General features: G+C 37.2%; 1 protein-coding gene across 2 annotated transcripts in view; it reads left to right on the forward strand.

The window, feature by feature from the left end:
• Positions 1–17,358, forward strand: part of msk (importin-7 msk) — a 66,123-nt gene that overhangs the window by 31,063 nt on the left and 17,702 nt on the right. For both annotated transcript variants that reach the window (XM_083126392.1, XM_083126391.1), the window contains exons 15-18: positions 83–214; positions 3,574–3,666; positions 10,483–10,706; positions 13,061–13,206. In XM_083126392.1, the coding sequence (XP_082982518.1) occupies positions 83–214; positions 3,574–3,666; positions 10,483–10,706; positions 13,061–13,206 (595 nt within the window). The remainder of the gene's footprint in view (positions 1–82; positions 215–3,573; positions 3,667–10,482; positions 10,707–13,060; positions 13,207–17,358) is intronic.

Below are 17,358 nucleotides of genomic sequence, written 5' to 3' on the forward strand. Positions count from 1 at the left end.
ATGGTACTTAACAAGGATCATAGTTTCCCTGAATGCTTTTGAAATTTATTTACTTGTATTTAATTTTTTATTATTTTTTCAGGTCTTTCAACGAGATGGCTTTGACTATTTCACTGACATGATGCCTGCCCTTCATAATTACGTCACAGTGGATACGTCTGCCTTCCTCTCAAATGAAAATTACATCCTAGCAATCTTCACCATGTGTCGAAGTGTATGTTCTACTACTTATTTTGTAACATTAGCTGAATTAATACTTCATTTTTTTAGGCATGGACAGATGTGAAATGTTTACCAATAATGATAATCTGCTGATATGGATGTTCTTCCAGTCTGATACTATAACTGTAAATGCAGTGGATTTGCCTTTGAAAAGGATCTGTATATTATGATTTTTACTTGATGAAACTATGACATATGATTTATATTCGTAAGATTAATAACTAAATGGCAGAATATTCATAGATTCAGATTAGTAAAATTATTGATAATTTTACAGATGGCACAAATATATGATATACAGGGTGACTGGTAATTAGATGTATTCCCTGAAAGGGGTTAAAGTAGAGACAATTTGCAATAAATTTGACCATATGATACCCCATCCGAAAATTAGTAGTTTTCGAGATAATAGAATTTCTTTTGTTTTTTTAAAAAATGACAATTTTCCACATAAAAACATGAATTGAGAAAAAACTGCTCATTGTATGGAACTTATTTCAGCATTTTCTGATAGCTAACGAATAAGTGGTTCGTTGAAAAAAAAAGTTTTTTCCCAAATAACAATCACATGTAAGTACCGGGTGGGTCTAAACTTACAAGTGATGATAAAAAAATGCACTCTTAGTTTACTTGGCAACGTATTAATAACAAAAATGGTATGACACGAAGCGTACAAATTACTTAAATTACTTCCTTGTGTCATCTGCTATCCAACAAGGTACAAATGTTGCTAACATTCACATTTGTGTACAAGAAATAATACTTCATTCATCTTCATATGAATGGAATCAATGAACAATACAATTAAAGAACATTACACGTCTTGCTCAAAGCGGGCACCTCCGTTACGAATGCAGGCACGCAGGTTTTTACGGACATTTGTTCTCTTAACTTGTGATGTGATGGTGTCCTTGAAGTGTTGACCAGCTGTTAAGAACATCTCCCTGAGCTCTTCTTGCGAGTTTACTAGTGTCTTGTCATGTGGCTCCAAATGTAGAAGTCGCAAAGCGTCAAATCGGGGGATCGAGCCGGCCAGGGAAACGGGCCCCCTCGGCCAATCCATTTCTTTGGGTAATTTTTATCCAGCCAGTGTCGCACGCCAAGGCAGAAGTATGGATGGGCATCATCAACAATAATTTGATCGAGCCATTTTTCCTGCCCAAAATCTTAAATGGCATCACTTATGAACATTTTTTGAGGAACGGGATGGCAATGTTGTTGGAGGATGTGCCTCTAGCTACAAGACGTGACATGATTTATCAGCATGATGACTGCCCAGCTCGATCCCCCGATCGATTGGATGCCTTGCGACTTTTACATTTGGAGCCACATGACAAGACACTGGTAAACTCGCAAGAAGAGCTCAGGGAGAGGATCTTAAAAGCTGGTCAACACATCAAGGACACCATCGCATCACGAGTTACGAAACCAAATGTCCGTAAAAACCTCCGTGCCTGCATTCGTAACGGAGGTGCCCACTTTGAGCAAGATGTGTAATGTTCTTTAATTTTATTGTTCATTGATTCCATTCATATGAAGATGAATGAAGTATTATTTCTTGTACACAAATGTGAATGTTAGCAACATTTGTACCTTGTTGGATAGCAGATGACACAAGGAAGTAATTTAAGTAATTTGTACGCTTCGTGTCATACCATTTTTGTTATTAATACGTTGCCAAGTAAACTAAGAGTGCATTTTTTTATCATCACTTGTAAGTTTAGACCCACCCGGTACTTACATGTGATTGTTATTTGGGAAAAAACTTTTTTTTTCAACGAACCACTTATTTGTTAGCTATCAGAAAACGCTGAAATAAGTTCCATACAATGAGCAGTTTTTTCTCAATTCATGTTTTTATGTGGAAAATTGTCATTTTTTAAAAAAACAAAAGAAATTCTATTATCTCAAAAACTACTAATTTTCGGATGGGGTATCATATGGTCAAATTTATTGCAAATTGTCTCTACTTTAACCCCTTTCAGGGAATACATCTAATTACCAGTCACCCTGTATATCAGCTGACACTGAAGACAACCAATTAATGTCATAGGCTCCTTGGCAGTCTTTATTACTAGGTTTTGGATTCTTATGGCATGTCATATGATTATTCTGGAATCTTTTTTCATACCTAAATTAAATATGTTTCTAGCTTGCATGAATATGGCGATGTTTGTTTTATTGGTCACATTAATGATTACTTTGGCTTTGTCAGGTATTGTCCAAAACCAGATTTTAAAAGTTCTTTTTTTATATATTTGCTATTTTTAGCATGTCCTCAAATATTGTTCTTAAAATTATGTTTGTGCTGGTGATGAAAATGAATTTAATTTGCAGGGGGTCGAAGAACGATTTCATGGGTGGAAATTTTTGCATCAATATATATCGTGGAGCAGCTCTGGGGTTCACCCAGCCTTGGTGCTGATCACATCACCTTCACAAATGACAGAGTTTGTGAATATGTAAGGTGATAACTCCACATCCCCCCCATGTGCAATGTGGGGAGTAATTCTACCCCTTTTCTTATCTTATCTATACGTTGGGATTAAATGAAGTTAGAAACCAGGAATGTGCTGTAAAACACATTAGAGAGAACAGATATTTTTCTCTCCACTCAAAAAACGTCATCTCTGTTTTTATTTAATCTCTTTACATATATGGCTTTATATGGTTAACGATGTGCAATTTTGTTTAATATTTGGAAAAAAATCATGTTGCCCATTTTAGTGTAACAAATGTATGGTAATTTTTAAAGATCTTAAAACCCTGAATATCATCAATAAAATCATGTAGAATTAGGTTGACAATTTTTTGGTTCTATGGAGATGAGGGAGGAGGGGAGAGTTGTACTAAAACATTGCATGCCCTAAGAATGAAAGGAAAATATAGTTGCTTATTAAATTACATGAGAATGATTTTAACAAATAAAGTGCAGTGAAACATCGATTTTACATTTTTCAGGGGACCAAACTAAAGAAACTTAAAATTTAGGAAAATGTAAAATCTAGGATAATTTATTAACATTTTACTATGTTGGGACCATCCAGATTGAATGTATAATGCAGAAAATTGTAAAATCGGGGTTTCACTGTATGCATGAATGTATAATGCGGAAAAATGTAAAATCTGTGTATATAATTGTCATGTATCAACCCAAGCATTGAACAAAAAGGCACTATGAAATCTTGAAGTGAAATGTTTTCATATGTCAAGAAAATTCAATTTATAACTAAGTACTGTTTATTCATGGTAGTGGTGACCAATTATAATTGCAGGAAGGAAATTATTGTAAATTAGGATGTATAGTGAAAACAATTTTATCTTGTTCATAATGCCATTTTATCATTTCAGGTTTTAGAAGGTGATGCTGGCGAAGATCCAGAGTGCCATGCCGCCAAACTCCTAGAAGTAATCATTCTACAATGCAAAGGTCAAATCGATCAGGTACAGAATACATTTTATTATCCAAGAAAACTTTGTAAGATCTAGCTGGTATATACCGGGTGCGTCAAAAAAATGTATACACACTTTGAACTGTCATAGAAAATTTATTTTCCAACTTAAAAGGTTAAATTTCTGGGAAAAGAAAGGTTACAGTCCAATTTGAAAAATAAGTGTACTTTCTGGTCAAACTGAATGTTCCAAATGGTGGTTAAAGTAAATGTTCAAAATGTTGGCCCTCAGCTTCGATAAATTTCTGAGTACGAGTCACGTGAGAGAGGTGTAAGTGCTAGTAGTGTGCTACTTATTCTAAAGAAAGGCAAGTTGCGTGTGTACATTACAAGGCTGGTGCAACAGATAAGTGACGATGGCTCAGATCGCAGGATACAGTTTTGTGAATGGGTTCAGGAGATGGTTACACGTAAACCGGGATTTATGGGTAGCATTGTTTGGTCGGATGCAGCACAATTCAAATTTAATGGAACTGTCAATAGACATAATTGTGTGTACTGGGCTGAAGATAATCCCCACATTACTGTTGAAAAGGCTGTGAATTTGCCTGGTGTAAATGTGTGGTGTGGTTTGTCTCCTAGGGGACTCATTGGTCCTTTCCGTTTTGAAGGTACGGTAACTGGAGAAAAGTACCTAACAATGCTTGCTGATTCCATTTTCCCTGCCATTCGTGCAATGTACGGTAATGACAGGTTTTATTACCAACAAGATGGCGCCCCGCCGCACTATCATACAGATGTGCGAGCATACCTGGATCAAAATGTACCAGGCCAGTGGATAGGATGCTGGGGACCAATCGAGTTTCCTGCACACTCTCCAGACCTTACGCCGCTCGATTTTTTCTTATGGGGCACAGTAAAAGATGAGGTGTTTTGTCGTAAACCACGTAACCTGGACACACTTTGGGATGAGATTCAAGCGGTGTGTAAAGAAATCCCATTGGACACTTTGGTGCGAAGTAACGGTACTTGTGACTCGTACTCAGAAATGTATCTAAGCTGATGGCCATCATTTTGAACATTTACTTTAACCACCATTTGGAACATTCAGTTTGACCAAAAAGGACACTTATTTTTCAAATTGGAGTGTAGCCTTTCTTTTCCCAGAAATTTAACCTTGTAGGTTGTAAAATAAATTTTCTATGACAGTTCAAAGTGTATATATATATTTTTTTGACTCGCTCGGTATATTTGTTTTAGCTGTGTGCTCGGTATATTTGTTTTAGCTGTGTGACATCCAATTTCTGACATTTGAATATCTGTCAATATGGTATATTGGAACCATTATCCAAATCTGCAAAAATTAGATATACTCATTATGATACTAGTTTTCATACTTTCCAAAGTTTGATCAAGAGGACATGTGTGTTGTAACCAGATTTTAGGGGAAAAGTGAAAAATATTTGCTTTTTAAAATTTATTTGTGGCCATCCTAGTAGCTGCATTAGTTTTGGATTGAGAAATTCCTAGTGCCATATTTTGCAACTATTTTAATAATCTCACCTAGTTTCGCACACTGCAGGCTAAATTAATTTAACCAATGAGGAATAAGTTATTATTATACAACAATTTTCACTTATGTCATTTGTTATTGTTAATGCAGTGAATTTATTTTAGCTTGAGCCTGCAAGTAGTATTTCTCCACCCATTATGCTGATATAGTACTAGCAACCTGAAAAAATACATAATGATATCTGCTGTCTTGAAATAAGTATTGGGCTCTAAAATTGGAATAAAATAGACCTTGTATATTGTAACTGAGTCCCTGTTGAGTGAGGCTGCTGCATTTTTAGCTCATGCTACAATAGATGTTGCATGAGAGAGAGAGAGAGAAAGAGAGAGAGAGAGAGAGAGGTAGGTAGGTAAAGTTAAGTTTGTGTATAAAAAATTGGGTAAGATGTCAATAATTTCCCAACCAAAAACTATACACAAAAAATTTAAGCAGGTTTCTTTTCCTAACAACTCCCTAATTTTTGCATGATTAATACAAACATATGAGAAAAGTTTGAAGCTCTGATTCATTGTAATGCTTTCAAATCTGATGCACTTTATTCCTTTTTAAAAATACATACAGTCAACTCGATTCTACGACGCCGGGTATAACGACCCTCTCGAAGTAACGACCCTTTTCCCGGGAACCGTGAAAAATTTAGAAAAAAAAGATTTGGAAAAAAAATTTGAAAAATTGAAGGAAATCGGCCGAAAAATGCATTGTTTTTTCCTCCACTCATTCCCTTTATGAACGCTCTACCACTCACAGTTAGGTCTGAACTAAAAATAGACGCCACCACACCATGCTTGAGTGATATCCAATAGCACTTGACCTCTGCCCTCCCCTCCCTCAAGTGCACCCGACTGCCGCTACCCAAAGCACCAGGCTTGTTTTGCCACGCTTGCTCTTGGATACGCAAGAAGAGAAGATCGAATGTGCTTGGATGTTATTTTAAATCGACTTGACTTGTTTCCTTGTCCTAAGAGCTGCTGAAAACTTGTGGGGGAGGGTGGGAGCAGCCCGCAATGACTGCTGGACTTGCAGTCTTTGCCAATGTGTATGGCAGGTCAAGCTCTTTCATGGCTAAATACACCACCTTGAGAGATAAGATCGCAGGAATGTTCCAAAATACAGATGCGTGGCACCTGGAAGTTTGGCCCATCTGTCCATCTCTGACCTAGAGTTCAGCAGATTCCTGTGAGTGAGCAACTTTCGGCCTTGTAGCCGACAACTTCCGGTAACCGCTTTCATTCAAAACGTGTTCTTTGTTCCCTGCAACACTTCATAATAAAGCAAAACTGTTAGTGATAATCAAAACCACATAGGTGAACTAAAGATCGTCAACCCGCTTAATGCGTTGTCATCCAGGTTTGCACAAAAGTTTACTTTGATCTTACGTGCATCATAACTCCATTTCCCACTTCATATGTTTTCCTAATTGTGTCGATGTCGTAATATCTGCCAAAAAGTGTTCCGTTAAACGACTGACTTCTCCCTCTTTTCCTGTCAGCAAACGTAGGGGGGGGGGGGGGGTGCAGATTGTTTCAGCCAGGATTTTCTTGCTGATGCGGGCTGATTACAGGCGAGGGTGGAAAAGGAACCACCCCTCTTCCTTTCCTTTGACGTCTAAAATGGGGCAACCAGTTCTGGTTATATTCTTGAAAACGAACAAAAACCATAGAACAAGTAAAAAAAAAAAAAGTGACCCTCTACCCTTTCCCCAGCTCATTCTCCGCCACTTGTGTGCACGGCAATGTTGATAATTGCAGATTTCAGTTTTTTTATTTATTTATTTATTTATTATTATTTTTTTAATGCTGTTGTCTGCATAGGAAATATTGCCCGTATTATTGTCTGTTGCATGGTAAAATGTAAAGCAAGGGTCATTTCTTTCTTCTTTACACTGCTGTTAAAAGTTCAGTCTTCGACAGTTGCGTTATCTTTAAAATGCTGGGACTTTTGTCTTCCGCCACCTGTTTCTCGAACTTCCAGCCGGTCTCCTTGTTTTCACGTTGCAGCTGGTGGCAGTGTTTTGTCTAGCGTCTGCAAAGCTCCTGCTTGCCGATAACAGCGATGACTCATCCAGCGCGATGGCAAAAGTTATTGTTTTGAATCTCGCAAAACGATAACGAAATTCGATCTCCGGAAAGGAAAACAAGAGTTAAAATAACTTCATGTTCTGCGCCTTCTGATACTCAAATCTGTAAATTTAATTTGCATCCGCTTTTCTTCAGAACCATTCATGTGGAGGAAAAAGAAAGTGTGTTCAATGTAGGAATGGTCACCGAGACTGATTAAAAATACATTATTCAAGGGGAAAACGTTTGGAAGGGTGGGTGTTTGACAACGAGAATACTCCTAAATCCAACATTAAATAAACGTGAGAGTAAATAACGATCTACCATTTTGATATGTGAAAATGCGCAGTTTCATAAAGCTTGTTTTCAGTTCATTTTATGCTGATGGGCTAATCGGGACTAAATATACAGTTTAAAGTGAAATTCAATTCCAAACCCGAATGATTATTGACTGCGACTTTGTTTAATGACTTGTCCTAGAATACGTGTTTAATGACTTGTCCTAGAATACGCATTGGGTGAAAACAGATCACAAGTTGCACGTTTCCTTTTTCACGTTGCAATCTAGTATTATTGACCTCCACCAAAAACTACAATTACATGCAACTACAAATGCCTATTTCACTCTTCTTTTGGTATTTTTGACCACGCAGTGATAAAAGGAAAATTAAGTTTATATGAAGTCAAAAACGGATGTACAAATTTCAACAATTCAATGACACATTTTATTCAACAATTAAATGTTCACAACAAGGAGTATATTCTTTTTACATTTACCACAACAAGATTTCGTTAATTAAATCATTAACAAAGTTCCCCCATAACATTAAGATAATGTTGGTTAATCCCAATCAAGTAACAAATTATGCCCCTTTCGACGTTGACTAGAAACAAATTGTTTGAATCCTTTTTGTACCACATTTATCACTATACTTGTATTTGTTCTTCAAAAATGTTAAGCAACCATTCAACAAAAAAAAGGAAATGTTCAAAATTTGCAAAATAAGCAAATTTTGTGAAATCTACAATTTTGTTATCTTACTTTAGTGTCTATGCTTCAATCATTTTTAGAGACGAAGATTAAATCCAATGATTTCAGTATTTTAAAACACAGTCAACATTATCATAAGTGTATAAACAGCAAAAAACCATGCCAAGAAATTGCGACAATTTCACATCAATTTTGTACAAGGTACCATCCTAGATGCTCATTCAAAAATCAAGTATTTTAATCACTTTGCCATATTCGCCAATAATTGGCGGAATGTCAAAAAAGGGGGGGAGAAAGGTGGAACGTCGTTGTTTAATGATGATGTCGCGATTAGTTAAGGTAACTATTTGCGACGTGTTCCAAAAAAAATGCTACAAGTCTTTTCGCAAAAATAACCAACCCGCCACGAACGGCAATTATCAAACTGTTTTGTATGGGCATATTAAGACCATCATTTTACTTTCATCCATTTGTTCGAACTGTACTAGGTTCCTTACAAAACACGCGACGCACCATTAATTTTCCCACGTGTTGCACTAAAGTTACGTCTTTGGTATCAATTACAGGATTCAATCCAGTCGTTTCTCTAGCAATCCCCTACACATATATGTACTACGTAAAACTGAATTTGTCCAGTAACAAATAGTTATTTTTAGCACTTTGAAGCAATCGTTACGAAAAATCGAGTAGTTTCTTGTCGAGTAAAAATCGGCATTTTTTCTTAACTCACACTCTAATTCACCAATAACTACAAATTCACTTTCCTACCTTTGTTTTATGCGTCGCAACTTATAGGTTCTGGCAAGGGGACGACTTCCTTCACTCTTGGGTGTACGTGCCTCGTGGTGAGAAGCCGAAGTACCTCACTCTCCCTTTTTCCATATCACCGGCAGCGTACAAACTGTCAAATGCCGTGTTCCTTCGTATGTTTCAATTCTGAAACCGGTACCATATTTGAAACGTAGCTACGTCTATTTTAGCAATTGAAGACTCTTGATTAATGTTCCACAAATCTTGGCAATTCATCAGGAGTTTCTAAAGACGACAAAGTCCAAACTACGTATTACGAGATACATTTTTGCAGTGGAGCACGAGAATTACGTGTATTGCCGATACCAAGCACACGACGCAACTGTTCTGTGCTCACGCACATACCCACACACTGCCTTCACTTCCTGTAACTTCCGAGCTGCAGATGGCGTGATTGCAACAAAATATTTCACAAATAGTCAGTGATGCCATCTGGCGGGGGATCAGGAGGAGGAGCGGAGCAATTTCCAACCCAACGAGTTGGACGTTGTAAGATTTTGCAATGTGAATTGCAGAAAATCGCTACAATTACAATGCAAGTCAAGGAAGGAGTTTGGACTGCTCCCTTGAATGGGGAAGGAGGGTGAATGAAGTTGGTTGAAGCAAAGAAAAGTGACTTTTTTTTACGATGTATTTTACACAGCCGAACCAGAACTAAAATTACAGCCCTGCCTTTATTTTTTTTTGTCTGGTACCTAGAGAGGTTGTGTTGTTTCTCCTGAGAGATCTAATCTTACCAGTTAATCTTGTAACAGACAATGCTCCAGTAAACCCGTATAAAATCCAACATTCATTCTGCCCGATTATCTCCCGACTTTTGCTGGTACCAGTCTGACTGGTGTCAAGATTCTTCGAGTTTCGCTTGCAATAAGCGAGAGATTGTTTTCCATTCCACTGGTCTCGGTGCAAACAGGTTTCTCATGAACTAGAATTGTAAGAATTTCCTGGAAAAGCAACGACTGTGCACAATTGAAATAAAGTAACATTATTTTAAATTCTCTTTTGTGAAAACTTTTTCATGTTCTATTTTCCTTCTCACAACACGCATCCTGTGCATAACAGTTGTATAACTACTAGGATAAATGGTGTTACCATCTCCTAGGCATCTTGGTGTCCGTTTGAGCTCCCTTTAAGCTGCAAATTGGTGCAAATTCCAATAACGACCCCTTCGAAATAACGACCTTTTCCCGGGAACTGTGAAAGGTCGTTGAATCGAGAGTTGACTGTATCAATATTTGCTTTTGTACTAGTATAAAATTGGGGAAAATTATAAATCGCAAACAATAATAAAAAATATATATGTTTGTCTTATTGAAAATTGCACAGAATTGGTTCGAAAATATTCAGCTAGCATATCAGGGTCAGTAAATTCCCTGTTTAGTTTATCACTAATTTATTTGTTTCTGTTGTATGCATGGTATCCTTTATTATTTGCAGTGTATCCCATCCTTCGTGGAAGTGGTGCTAAAGAGGCTAATGAAGGAAGTGAAAACATCAGAGTTACGAACAATGTGCTTGCAAGTGGTGATAGCAGCTTTGTATTACAACCCACAGCTGCTATTTCAAACCTTAGATAAAGTAGAAATTCCAGCTAATGCAACTGACACCATAACATCACATTTTATTAAACAGTGGATACATGACACAGATTGCTTTCTTGGGTGAGTAACAAGAATGTTGGAGATAGTTCAACTTGCCTGCGAAATTGAAGTTTTTTTCTGTTTCAAATTTAAAAGGTGATTTAGATTACGATAATTGAAGCATTCTGAATCCCAAGGTGGAAGCAGTTTTCTTGCATCACATCAGGATTTTTTGCAATGTGCAAAACTTGTTTATTTTTTAATATTTTGTAAAAAAATTATCTCTAACCTTGAAAGTCATATGTTGTAAAAAATAGTGAGTTTCATATGAACAAAAAAGTTATTAAATTTTTTTCTGAAACATTGTTCATTTTTGTCTAGCCGGCCCCCGTGGCAGAGTGGTTATCACATCGTGCTACGATGCCAGGGGGCCCAGTTCGAATCCTGGCCTGGACATATGTATTTGTCAGTGTTCATTCATCAATTTCATTGTATCGTAACTCATCCCCATCTTCGCAATTAGCCTACAGAGGCACAAATGTGAAGTACAATAAACTAAATCAATCAATAATTTATTCTTGTCTAGTGCCTTTAAAAATAGAATCATAATACCAGTGGCGTAATCTGAAAATTCCACAAAAATTCTTATTTATTGTATATATTTATTATACACCTCATCTAGATTAATTAGCTATAATATAAATAAAATACCAATGCAGACATGAAAGTCAAACAAGAACAGAAGTCCGACAACTTCAAATTTTTCTGCAATTTCTATAATATGAAAATAGTTGGTTACCAGTGGTAAACCAGATAACGTGGGGGAATACGCCACTGCATAATACCAAATTTAATGTGCAAAGCGAAAGTAGAACTTTCTGTGGATTAACTAAATTGGGATATTTGACATCCTTTATTCCTGGTATTGAAGTTTCTCGCCTTGGCTATGCCTTAAATGTCCAATGTTTTTCTCTTTCCCTACTGTCCCAATCACACACAAGGCATGGACATTTTATATAGCCTCCACTTGTTGACCCAGTAAAATACCAGAGACTTTCAGATCATAGAAACCGAACCAATTGTGTTTTTGGTATTTTTCTCTAGATCCTCTGAAAAGTTTTGTAGTGGTACTGATGCAAATTTATCATCATTATGTGGCAAAACTGCCTTTTTAGATTCCTTTTTGATGAGTTAGTAAACAAGCATTTATCATTTGGCTGTTTCTTCTCCTGACTGACCTATCAAGGTAGGAATATCACAGCAAGAAATCAGTTTATCCTCTACTGGGAAACAGTTGCTGAACTTTTTCTCATGATTCCTGTACCAATAAAATGTACCTGGCGTAAATATTATTTTAATTTTGATCCAAGTATCTAACTTGTTTGTTAATTGTAAGCCCCTTACTATAGATTGTTCAACTTGCTTTCAGTAAACTCTTGTCTTCATCTGGTGTGAAAATTCACATCCTCGTTACTTACTATATATGTATATGTACATCACTTTACCAACATAACAGTTCAAAACCAACATAGGAAACTTCCAGATGCCTTGAAAGTTTACTTCATGCAAATAATACTTAGAAGAATTAAAGGATGCTAGACGAATAAGAGTGTGGTCTTATAACGCAACCAAGAAAAGTTTCATAGTGTGCACAAAATATTGAATTCTACATAATCTTTACATGATGGAGCAAAATGACAACATTTTTTGAAATCTGCACATCTGTTGTGTTAGAAATTAGTTAAATTTATCAAAACAAAAGATGTAAAACAGAGAGAACTGTATTTATAGTGCAGATTTTAAGAAAGTAATTGTTCTCAGTAGCAAGTCACTCTGCAAGAAGCAGAAAGTGGTTGTGCGCCATATCTTGCTAAACGGTACGTCAAATACATGTGTGTACAAATTTATACTTGAGTACATGTTGAATCATACAACTACTGTTTTGGGGCTTTGATTTAGTTGTCACATGATTGTATCAAAAATTTCTCTGAACCACATGAAATCGATAGTATATTCTAAGGATTAAGAACTTGAAATTTTATGCTCCCACATTCTACATTTTTTACATATTACACTTAATATTCCCTGTTCCACTTCAACAACCGGTTAAAATTTTATTCATTAGACCCCTGGAAAATGTAAAATCAAGCTTCCACTTATTATTGTTTTATCTAAGTGCACTAAATCTGTAAGTTGAGGTTAAGATTGCACATGAATTTACTGTTGGATTAAATCAATTGCAAACAAAAACTACATGGAAAAAATAAATGTGAACTTTTTAGAGTAAATTACCTATCTCCGCGTAACCGCCAAACATATATGTTTATAGATACAATTAAGGTTCAGTGTAGTATTAGATTTCATTCATATGATTATCTTCACTTGAAACATAATTATGAACTAAGGAGAGTGACTTAAAAAGTTTTTCCTTGCAGGTTGCATGATAGGAAGCTCTGTGTATTGGGGTTGTGTACCTTAGTTAGTTCTGCAGGTGGACGTCCATTGGCTGTAAACGAATGTGCTCAGCAGATCATTCCTTCTCTAATTCTTCTGTTTGACGGCTTGAAACGAGCATATGCAGGTACGGTACAAATTTAAATATCTGGAGAGTAGATGCAAGTGCTGAATTTTGAATTAAATTTGACAGTTCAATTCTTGAAGTTGCGCTTATGCTGAGAAAGAACTTGTGCAGTAAGTTGTAATTTTATATGTGCTGTGTTTTGTTTTGTTTTCCTGCTCTCTTGACAGATAAGATGAACATGTTCTGCTCAGCACTTGGTGTTAGAAGCTATTTGGGAAAAAAAAAAAAAAAAAAAAGGTAAAGTATTCCCCTGTGCATAGCACCACGCCATGAAGGCGTATAGGGGGTGTGGGGGTAATGTCAAACAGTATTTGCAATATGTACACATTTACTGTCAACACTTCTTATCATTTTTCTTATGTATTACAAGAGTCAAATGAAATCCTTAAAAGTCCAATTGAAATTGTAGGGCAGACTGTATACAGCTCAAATTTACATGAGGTATCAACAATTTACAAATCAACCCCAAGGCTGCAACACTAATCAAGTGTGCTTCAAAATGCCATTTTTGGTTTGTTTTATTAAAGAGGTACCTCCTATACACACTTGCTCCAGTGAAGAGGCTTGTTTTCTTGCCTCTGTCAGCCTTAAACTTACAGAAATTTCTCGACATGAAAATTCAATATCTGTCCATGCTTACCACACCAGCAATTTTACTATTTGAGGAAAAAGGCCTTCGCAGTGGCTCATATGTGACTGCATGTGGACCCCAAAGATGGATTCTTCTTAAGGTATACAGGCAATAACTCAAAGTTGAAAATATATGTAGATCAGCAATATCTAGGGGCATGCATATTTCGTTTTTGACGAAAAAACGAAATTTGAAAAAAACACATTGTAGTGTTAATTTTTCATGTTTTTGAAAGGTGTGAGATGCATTTTGTGATCATGTTTTGTCATGAAATAATGCGAAATGAACTGCAAAAAGTGAAATTAACTCTTAAACACGAAATTTACCGTTTATATACCGACGCGACACCTTCCGAGTTCTGAATTATCCTGAGAGTTATGCAATTCCCTGAAAATTGATTAATTGTGCTGTTAATATTGGAGAAGCAAAAATAGACTCCTTTACACAGAAATAAACTTAATACTCTGATAACTACATAAATGTGCTATTAGAAGTGAAATGTTAATTCTGTGGAATAAGCGTAGTTTTTAAATCAAATTTAGGATTATATTCACAATTTTAAAACCAAAATGTCTTTTTATATACCACCTTTCATCCAATTTTTCACCGCTATAACACCGATATTTTATTTTATTTACCGCTTTTGAACCTGAAATTGACTCAGTTTTTGTACAGAAATTTTTCTTTTTTATTTACCAAAAATATGTGCCTCTCGCAATATCTCTGTGCTAAAATGCAGCAAATTTCTGCAACCCTACACACAGATACTACTAGATAAGTAACAAAAACAGATTAAGGTTTTAATTTGACTCCCTTGTAATTACTAGATAAGGTCGTATCAGTTGTGCCAATGGATATTATGCAGACAACCAATTAATAGAGAGGCACAAAGTTACGTAATAACAAAAGCGGGTGTATAATTCATGGCAACTTTTTTTTTTTTTGGCGAAAATGTAGAATCAGCAAGAAATCTGAAATTTACAAATGGAAGAGTGTAGTGTATAGTACTGTCTGGCTGCCTTAGCTGAGACCATGGACGGAAGTGTGCATGCGCCAACTGGACGTGTTCATTGGCAAAATAGGGGTGACGGCACTTTGCTCAGGAAGCTGGTTCGGTGAAAATGGTCTGATGTGGTAACAACAATGAAGTTTCAAACGTAGTAACATCGCCGCCAAAATACATGAGATGTTTACGAATTATGTAAGGGTACAGAATGAAAGAAATAGCCATCCATATACTATATAGCAAACAGAAAATATCAGGAAAGTATCCATCACGTCACATTAGTAGATAAACTTGTTTGTAAACCAGTAACGTTTTTTGATCATTCAATTAAATTGATCTTAATAAATATTATAATTAGCACAAATGTACACAGCAGTAATCAGGATAGTATTCACTAATAATAGTATTACTATTATTATACATAGTATTATAAATATAATAAAGAAAATGTAGTAACTGAATAGTTTGTGGCATTGTGTATCATATCGAGGGTGTTTTGTAGAATGTGCAACAGAGACCAAAACGACACAGTTTTCTTTGTTCCACTTCAAAACGGTTTGTTACAAATTGTAAGAGACATCACAAACACAACCCAGCAAACAGTAATAAACACAACAAGCGAACAAATACAAGCAAAATGCCATAGGGTGGTTTGATTAGTGTTCTACCTGCTCGGTGTAACCATATTTTAGGCCTAGTTCTGTAATGATTGCTCTCCTCCCACCAGATCTACCTCTTTTGAGGAGTAACAAATAAGAGAAGGATCTTTGGAGAAAGTTTAGCCACACATTTGCCCTTTGTTTGGCTTGGATGTTGCCAAATTTCCCACCAGGAAGCCTGGTTCTTCTTGGCATTTGTAAATGACTATAGTGTCATCAGCATACCCTCCGCTGATATACTGAGATTCTGGTATGATCGCTTCTACCAAGTGCATCACTATGTTGGCTATAGGAGCTGATATGGGATTACTCGTGACTAAACTTGTCCACCTGCTGATATAAAATCCTCAAATAGAAAGTACAAGGTAACCAAAAAAGTTCTTGCCGTTCTAGAGCAGTACAGTGGACGGTACGTACCTTTAGGTTTCGAAGTAATCTCCATCAGCATCCAACACCTTTTGCCAACGTTCTTACAGCTGCACAATACCCTGGTGATAAAACTCAGTGGGCTTGGATGCAAAGAAGTCCGTGAGTGCGTTCCGCAGGTCTCCCTCATTTGCGAAGGATCTCCCACAGAGGTGGTTGTCGAGGGAACGAAACAGGTGGTAATCTGTTGGTGCAAGGTCCAGTGAATATGGTGGATGGCACAGTGTCTCCCAGCCAAGTTGCTGAAGGGTCTCCCAGGTCCTCTTTGCCACATGTGGCTTGGAATTGTCGTGCAGGAACCTTGCACCCTTGCGATTCACCAATGCCGGCTTCTTCTGCCGCAATGCACGGTGCACCCTTTGCAACTGCTGAGAGTAGAGGTCAGCAGTGATGGTCTGACCAGGTGGAAGGAGCTTGTAATGCACCACTTGCCGACAATTCCACCATACAGAGAGGATAACCTTTCGTGGGTGCAGAGGTGGTCTTGAGGTGTGAGGAACAGGGTCACGTGGCGACAACCAATGTCTGGTATGCTTGGGAGTGTCATACAGGACCCACTTTTCGTCACCAGTGAGCAAGCGATCAAATATGGGTGTGTTTCGGTGCTGAGTGAGCAAGGACAAACAGGCTGTCACTCGTTGTTCCTTGTTGGCTGCCGACAATGTGTGGGGTACCCACTTGCTTAACTTGTATGACTTCCCTATCCCATGCAGGTGCAGTCTGACTGTTTCAGCGGAAACATGGAACCTTTCTGCAAGTTCATCACACGTTAGACCGCTGTCCTCCTCGACGGCTGCTTTTCAGGGCCTCGTCATCCAACACATGTGGTCGTCCACTGCGAGGTTCATCCGAAAGGCTCACATCTCCCGAACAGAATTTCTGGAACCAATGCCTGGCAGTGTGCACGGCATTCTTGGCAAATGCGGCGACTTGATGCGGCAGCTGACAGGCCCACTTTAAAGTCATACAACAAACACACGTGAACAAGCTGCTTCGATACCTCCATTTCTCTTCGACACTGGACGAGCTATGGCTGCTGTGTGTGCGCAACATGCCTGTATTACTGACAGTCAATGGTCAGACTAACTCCCGATCGCTTAGCAGGCACGTGCGTCATTTCGTTTCCTCTCTGTGAGCGCATGATTAATGGGACTTCAAAAACTGCAAGAACTTTTCTGGTTACCTTGTAATTGCACTGGAGGTAGATTTCTATCAGTTTGGTGATTTTATTTACTTGCAGCAGAGCTATATTGTTAATCATTAGTAAACTTTCAACTGATCTTAGTGCCAGGTTTATGGGTATTGAATTGTACATTACTGCAATGTCAATATGCTATTAGGTTTTTTAGCATCGGCACTCTTGCAGAACACTATGCTAGTTTGTGGTCAGATTCGATGTTTTGGTTTTTAGTTTAGTTGGTAAGTTGTCC

This window comes from Lepisma saccharinum, chromosome 8 (genome assembly GCF_977018435.1).
Source record: "Lepisma saccharinum chromosome 8, izLepSacc3.1, whole genome shotgun sequence".
NCBI classification, from domain to species: domain Eukaryota; kingdom Metazoa; phylum Arthropoda; class Insecta; order Zygentoma; family Lepismatidae; genus Lepisma; species Lepisma saccharinum.